The 7,823-nt window shown below is 42.4% G+C and overlaps 1 protein-coding gene across 2 annotated transcripts; it reads left to right on the top strand.

The window, feature by feature from the left end:
• The first annotated feature begins 545 nt into the window (after positions 1–545).
• On the top strand, positions 546–2,772 carry LOC147904747 (14-3-3-like protein). Of its 2 annotated transcripts, none has more exons than XM_087388187.1 (5): positions 546–1,308; positions 1,569–1,691; positions 1,815–1,931; positions 2,018–2,067; positions 2,412–2,772. In XM_087388187.1, exons 1-4 carry the CDS (start codon positions 829–831, stop codon positions 2,030–2,032), a joined length of 735 nt encoding a protein of 244 aa, XP_087244313.1. In that variant the 5' UTR covers positions 546–828; the 3' UTR covers positions 2,033–2,067; positions 2,412–2,772. The 2 variants fall into 2 exon arrangements, with proteins under 2 accessions (XP_087244313.1, XP_087244304.1); XM_087388178.1 differs by having other exon boundaries at positions 2,012–2,067.
• Positions 2,773–7,823: the final 5,051 nt, after the last annotated feature.

The following is a 7,823-nucleotide window of genomic DNA, read 5'->3' as shown; positions in this document are numbered from 1 at the left end:
TTATATAGACCTTGGAGGACAAAATGATCTCGAATCTCACAAGTAGCACCAAATCCATGGCATAACATCGTGTGGAACGGCCGAAATCAGTGCATCTCGCTCGTTGTTCATCCCAAATATTGGATTTGAAACATAGAGACCTCCATCGGTCATAGTTAGGAACACAGTCGAGATGGCCTCTCTTGCATGCAACACAGAAGACGTGCACAAACATGCAAATCCAAACCATCGTCTAGGGTGGAGGTCTTGGTTGCCCGCCGTTCGCCTGAATTGCTGGGTCCCAACCAATCCGCCCATGGACACAGAGCTCCCATCAATTAGGCAGGGAAGCCACCACGTATGGCGCTAGCAAACGTGGAGGCAAGGCAGAGAACACAGGACAAAGCAGAGCGAAGGAAGATCAGAGGACAGGATTGAATGGATGCAGGTGGAGGGTACGCGACGCGCGTGGGCCAATAAAATTACAATATTAGATCACCAACAAAGAGGGGGAGGCCAATAAAAGGGAGCTAATAATGAGTAATCTATAGATATCACACATTCGGTGCGTTTTCTATATTTGGGTAGTTATCATCGCACTACAGGACAAAAATCTAATCATGATTTGAGACAGGTGGCTGCCACTCAAATTTCCATCGTCTAGGGACCGTACTGCCACGGGTTAACTTTGCTTTGGTTTTTGAGAAAGAATTTCTTGGATCCATTGCAGCAGACGGAGAAATTCGTTTGGATTGCTTTGGAATTGCTGTCTCACAGGCATTGAGAATCCTCAGGAGCGAGACGGGCTCATTGAAATTTCGTCTCTTTGACAGTTTTTGTGGCCTCGAGATGGCAGATCCTTCCCGACAAGAGAACGCTTACATGGCTAAACTGGCTGAACAAGCAGAGCGTTATGAGGACATGGTGGAATTTATGGAGAAGGTGGCCAAAAATTCCGACGTTGAGGAACTCACCGTGGAGGAGAGAAATTTGTTATCTGTCGCCTACAAGAATGTGATCGGAGCCCGGAGGGCCTCATGGAGAATCATCTCTTCAATCCAGCAGAAGGAAGAGAGCAAGGGGAACGAAGATCATGTGTCTTTAATCAAGGATTATCTTACCAAAGTGGAGTCAGAGTTGACGAGTATTTGCGAGGGGATTATAGGCCTTTTGGATGGCCACCTGATCCCAACAGCAAGTTCTGGGGAGTGCAAGGTTTTCTACTTGAAAATGAAAGGGGATTATCATAGGTATCTTGCAGAATTTAAGACGGGGGCTGAGAGGAAAGAAGCTGCAGAGAGCACAATGCAGGCTTACAAATCTGCACAGGTAAGCCCAAGGGATGAAGCCAGACAAGGTCTTTGAAGTTTGAATTTGTTTAGAATCTTGACTAGAGTATGTCGGGCTGCTTGCTTTTTTGAGTTGATATTCATGACTTTTTGTTTGGTGACACACGGATGGAAACAAAGCACAGGTCTCCCTACGAGTTATAATTTCCCTTAAAATCTGACCATTTCTCGAGTGAAAATTCCGTCTGACTTGTCTTGACAACTATTTTTCTCTTTTCAATTTTGTTTGTTTTGGACCAGGATATTGCACTTGCAGAGTTGGCTCCTACTCATCCAATTCGGCTTGGATTAGCGTTGAATTTCTCTGTCTTCTACTATGAAATTTTGAACTCCCCTGATCGGGCATGCACTTTGGCGAAACATGTGAGTAGAAGTTTTATAGTTGATACTTTCCACTTGCGTAACAGGAGGGCTTTGCCATGGGTCTTGTTCCTACTTGGAAAGTATAATGGTAAAAAATTTATGCTAACGTATCACTTGTTATAGGCTTTTGATGAAGCTATATCTGAACTTGATACACTTGGAGAAGAATCCTACAAGGATAGCACCTTAATTATGCAGCTATTACGAGACAATTTGACACTTTGGACATCCGACATGCAGGTACCGCTTGTGACGTAAATTTCTTTTTCTTGGTTCTCGTGCTTGACAATTATTAACTTGTCTAGTTGTTTTCTGGCCAGGAGCAGGTTGATGACCATTAATGCTGCTTTCAATTGGTGCCTAGCTTGTAATCCAGGTGCAGCCTTGCTCAAAGTTCAAACTGTTTTCAAACTTTACCAAGCCTCGTAAGGAAAGCTTATACTCTGAACTCATCCAACGGTTGGCCCTCCCATTATTAGATATGACCCTTGATGTTGTACACTGCTTTGTCTCAAATAATTGGGGCACTTGCAGTTTATTAACGGATGGCTGATTTTGCTGAGTGTAATTGCTTGCTTATTTTCTAGCCATTTCCCACAGGCCGTTCCCCAGTTAATGCTGCAGCTACTGTATTGTCTAAACCATCGCTGATGTTTCATGCGACATGGATTGTGGATGTTACACAGGGTACTGATGCATCTGCGTGGTATTTTATTCCAGTTATCACGAGCTACCAACTGAAACTGGTGATTTTGGCAGAGGGCAGCTGGAACTACAAATGACTTCTGTTTTCCATTTCATGCTTCTGGAATTAAAACATTTTTATGTTGCTACTTTTCAATCATGTTTATGAAGAGGATTAATAATTCTCAGGTCTGACAAATGGATGACGTTTCCACAGTTCCACTTTTGTTACAACTGCCAAGATTTAGCAGGACTATTGTAACCCTTGTAGGAGCCATATATGATAGGATTTTGCATGTCGGTTAAAGCTAGGATGTTATTCACGTTTTATCCACGAGACACACACTCACACAGAGAGGGAAGGGGGGGATGTGTGAGGCTGCATGAATTAGCCCTGTGGGCCAATTGTTTGCAGGATCATGCTTTACCCCTTGCATCGGTTTTTCATTTATGGGATGACCTAAATGAAAGTCAGAGAGCTCAGATCGTTTGCTTGCATGGTCTCCTTTTTATAGTTACTGTACTTACTTCCCATCAGGTTTATAGGAACAAGGATGCTGTGTCAGCTTCTTTGTAACCCCTGTGGTCTTTATGCAATCTGTTAGATTTCATATTACACTGCCCTACAAATGGGTTGGAGAATAGTGGACAATTGTGGTGGCTCACCCAAGGCAGGGTAGATGAGCTACTGACCATTCAGAATGTAACCCATTGTTGGTATAGTAAATGGTTTGTTTTACTTACAGTTTGGGCACTCCTAAGATCATGTGATCTGTGATGAGCTCTATTTATTTAGGAGGTTGGTGAATCTAGCCATGTATAGTGTCTGGTTTGGGCAGCTCAGTTGCAGCCTGCAAAAATTGTGAAAGTGATTGCATCTGCAGCAATTCCCTTTTACAAAGTTGGAGAGACTGTTGTGAATATGGAAAATGGAAGAATTTTGGTGATTGTGAGATTTTCGGGAGAAATGAAATTAAATGATATTCTCTTCAAAAGCATCATTTTTTGCTTGGTCGCTTTTTAAAATTCTAGCTGACAATGGCATGGTGAAGGGCTTCTCGAGATGGCTCCCAAAAGAATCATAGCATTAAACCAGTGGACAACAAGAGACATCTAGATGCCGCAGGAGCATTGTGGGTTTGACAAAAGATTATCCAGAATCGCTCAAATCGGCTGTAGGTTGAGTCACATGTAGCTAGACAAGTTCGGTGGCACCTAGAAAGTGGCAGTAAGGGCAAAGTGGGAGCAATAGAGTGCACGATGGCAAGGGCAAGCTTCGACCAATAGTAGGTGATAGGTAGAATGAAAGCTAAAAGCTGGAAAAGCAGTGAAAAAGGCAACAAAAAGATAAACTGCTTTTAATTAAATTGAAAAGGTGAATCAATAATTAGGGTCATCAAACTGCTTTTAATAAGCCATTATAAAGTGCTTAACCCAATGGATTGACCAGAGACTTTTACCAATGGTTAAGACTCTATGTTTTATCAAGGATGCTATTTTGAATTCTAGGATAATCACTCTAAAGGATGAATGGTTTTGGAGATCATGTCTCACAACTTACAATCAAGTGACCTTACTCTTAAGCCTATTGAGTCAGGTATCACTCACCTCATTGTGGAGTACGAAGGTGTTAGGAGCCAATTGAAGTGTAAACCCTTGGGTGTATGTAAAGCATCGCATAACATGCTAATAATCAGTAATCAGCCCTCACCAAAGGGATGTACCATCGATGATGCAATTGAGGCATGGTAAAATCCATGGGAAGGTGATGTCGATGCATAGGATTTGGTAAAGATGATGAGCTGTTGTGCAACATAGAGCTACTCAACTATGATGTTTCATTGCACAAGTAAATAAGTTGAGGATATTATGTTAAGCAACATTGATTAATCAAATTAACGGCTAAAACTTAAGGAGAAGACATAACACTTATTTTGACCTCCTTTAGTATGTAGATTAGCTTAGCAACGACAATTTCATAAATGCATGAATGTCTCTCAATGCTTTGTTTAAGTTGAGATGAACAATGCCATGGATTTTCCTATGTGGAGGCTAGTGCAACCAAAAACACTCCTAATTATCCACAAGCTGAGAATTCATGATGTTATAGAGCAAATGTAATTTCCAACCTTCTTTGATGAGCCTATCAACCCAATTGTCCTCCATTGTTGATTTGTGGACCTACGCACTCCTATAATTAGAGATTATCTCTTTTGAACATACTTATAAGCTAATTGTTGATTCATAATGAAGTGCTAAATCTAGCATAAATAACAATATGAAATTTCAATTCATAACTTAGGCTAGAAAATTGACTTACCATAAAATGTTATCAAATGGTTAAGTTTCGATTTGTTCTACATGCGAATTGTTATAGGTGCTATTTTAAAGGCTAGATTTTGTAAATCATACTGTATTGAGTCAAGTGTCACTCAACCAATGAAGGGTGTAAAAGCCTTTGATGTATGATAAGTATCTAACCTCCATCGATGGTGTACTTGAAGTATGCTTAAAACCATGAAAAAGTGGCGTCATTGTAATTGATGATGACTTATGCAATAGATTTGTGAAATAGTATGGGTTAGCGTACGAAGTCTTGTAAGAGGAACTCACATGTATAATGAGTTGTCCTCGATTGATAATATGAAATAGAGGCACTCAATTGCAATGAGGTTGTTGAAGACTCATGTGATATAATGTGAATAAGCACTAACGCATAAGAGTGTTTAAAAGGAAAAAGGGTTGGAATCCCTAATCGTAACCCTAAAAGATTTGTTTATATTCATTCTTTATAACTAATCTAGTCTACAATTAGTCATTAATGGTGTGTTCTCTACCTATTCCCTCTCTCCTTGTCTCCACTCTTCTCTCCCTATTCACATTTTATCATGGTATCAAAGCATGATTGTGCCTTTTGCAGAGGCAACATCCTTGTTGAGTGTGAGAGAGACCTTTGTGAGCTCATTCATTGAGTTCCTTGAGAGCTTCTTGACTTCATTCTTTCCTTCGTGAGATGATTCTTGTAAGTTTCTTCGTGAATATTCATTCCTTCTTGTGAGAGATTGTAGAGAAGTTCTTTTGATGTCCTACTTCCATGAAGAGAGAGAGAGAGAGAGAGAGAGAGAGAGAGATTTCATCTTCAAGAGGCCTCATAGGCCTATGAGACAAAGTACAATCACATAATAACTCATACAAGCCACTTTGGGCTGAAACAGAGGGCTCGCTAAGGCCCTTTGTTGAGTACAGAGCTGAGCTCGAGACAAAACTAGTAATCAATCTCAAAATCAAAATACAAAGCCAGGTGCCATGGTGACTATTGCAAAAATGTCTTGTATCTGTGTCTATTAGGTCGTCTCTCCTTGTGGCAAAGGATGTGGTCTCCGTGATCTCTGTCTTCGGTGGGCCATGTTGAGAGTGATGTCTCTGGTCGGGTGATCCCCTCTGAGTAGAGCTATGATGGGGTGAACCTCCATCATGCATGCCCTGGTCCATCGTGTGTGGTCCCTACATCTTTGGTTGCATCTCTCCTCGTCTTCTCATCCCACTTACTCATGCAGCCCTTATATCATCAATCTCTTCCTCCTCTACTCTGCGATATCTGGAGACACTCAAATGTATAAAAGTATGTGAATTGTCGTTGGGCTTGATCTATCTCAATCTCATGTCCGTGTCTCCTCTTGCTCTCTAATCTGGTGCAACAAGGTCTCTCTATGTTGTCGCATCTCCATCAAATAGAGACCAACGCCAAACTGGTCTTGAATCGGATTAGCCAGGGCCCCTCCTGAAATAAGCAATGGTATGACATGTCCCACACCAGAAGTGTTCCTTTATCTCTACGTCCTCCAACGTGCATAGTCTACAAATCTCTCACTGCCTCAATCCTCTATTGATGGTGCAAGACCCACATCTTGTCCAATGGCAATCCTCAGGGCATGTGAGACTCACCTATCCTCCAGATACTAGGTTCTGATAATCACTTCGTCCTCTGATACTCTTCGGAAGTGATCACGGTAGAATCGGATCTTGGTGGGAAACTCCTAATACCCCCCAAAGTCCATGTCATGTAGAGCTATAGTAGGTCCAACCGTATAATACAGTTGAACTCATCCCGTGGGAGCAAAGCATCAGGGGCATCTAAGTTGTACTGAAAGGGGGGGAGACAAATTGAATCCATCTAAATACCCTGACTGCAAAACCATTTGGATATGTGGCTGTACCAAGCCATGCCAACCCCACTCTCTCCTAATCTCACTGTGAGTAAGGTCCAAAGCATGTGAAGATAAGTGACCATCTGGAAGATGGCATCAACCTAGAGCGGTATCATGTCGTACTCTACCGGTACGATTTGATGGGGGACTGAGGACTTGCTCCAAACCACCCTGGATCCAATAGTCACCTGCAACCTCTCAAAGTGCTGCCACTCAGATGTTGATAGATCACATCCCCATAAGGGTGCTGCAATACATGGTTGTCGGTCTCACTAGTATTTCAAATAGTCATCCCTTCATTGAGGGTCTTGGAAATGTGCCTGAAAGTATAAACTCTCTAGTTGAGCCAGAGCTCCCTGCCCTTGTGTAAGTCGTGCCCTAGCTATGGGTCATCATAAAGATTGGGTCTGCAAAGATTGCCCCTAGGTAATTGTATACAATCTCCACTGGCTCCTCTTATAAGTGAAGAAATGTCGGTGAAGTATTGCCCGTGAGGGGGTGTTGAAGATCATAGCCTTGGTCTTGCCAAGGTTGATTGTTAGGCCTCCCTCTCTGCAAAACACCTCTAAGGCCTCTAGGTTTCTCTGTAGGCCCATTGTTGAGAAAGATAGGAGGACTATGTCATCTACATACAGCAATATCTGTATCATCAAATCAACCATTAATGATCCCTCACCTCCTAGGCAATCAATAAACTGTGATCTCAACAATGTATAGCCCAAATAGTGTAGGGCATCTCTGCTTCACCCGTATCGTGCTGTTGATCTAGTCTGACTGGCCTCTAGGGGCACGTACTCTCTCTCTGATTGACTCGTATAAACTCATCACCCCCCCCCCAAATCATGACTCTTGGGATCTGCGTGATCATGCGAGCTTGTGGGACTCTGTCGAAAGCCTTTAGAAAGTTACAAAGCAAGCATAGACTTTCTTGGATCTCAATCTTGCCTCCACGAGTGCTCGCAAGGTGAAGATGTGATCAAGGGTAGAATGTTGCCTTCCAATCCTAGCCTCCCCCAGTGCCTGGTACCCGTGTGCTTTCGTGTGGAGCTGATCTCTCTCTCTAGTACTAACGTATAAATCTTATCGAGTGTATGACCAATCATGAAAGTGGGGTAGTTCCCAGTATCCATGGGATCCCCTACTTTGTTTATTGGTACAATGGTGGTGGTACTCCAAGTAGGGAGGAAGTCATATAACATAGCAAGATTGAACATTTGTGCTAATATTGGGGCCAAGACCT

This window comes from Dipteris shenzhenensis, chromosome 2, assembly GCF_047967505.1.
Source record: "Dipteris shenzhenensis isolate YYH24624 ecotype China chromosome 2, Dip_SZ_1.0, whole genome shotgun sequence".
Taxonomy (NCBI): Eukaryota; Viridiplantae; Streptophyta; class Polypodiopsida; order Gleicheniales; family Dipteridaceae; genus Dipteris; species Dipteris shenzhenensis.
This window is presented reverse-complemented; position numbering and strand designations above follow the sequence as displayed.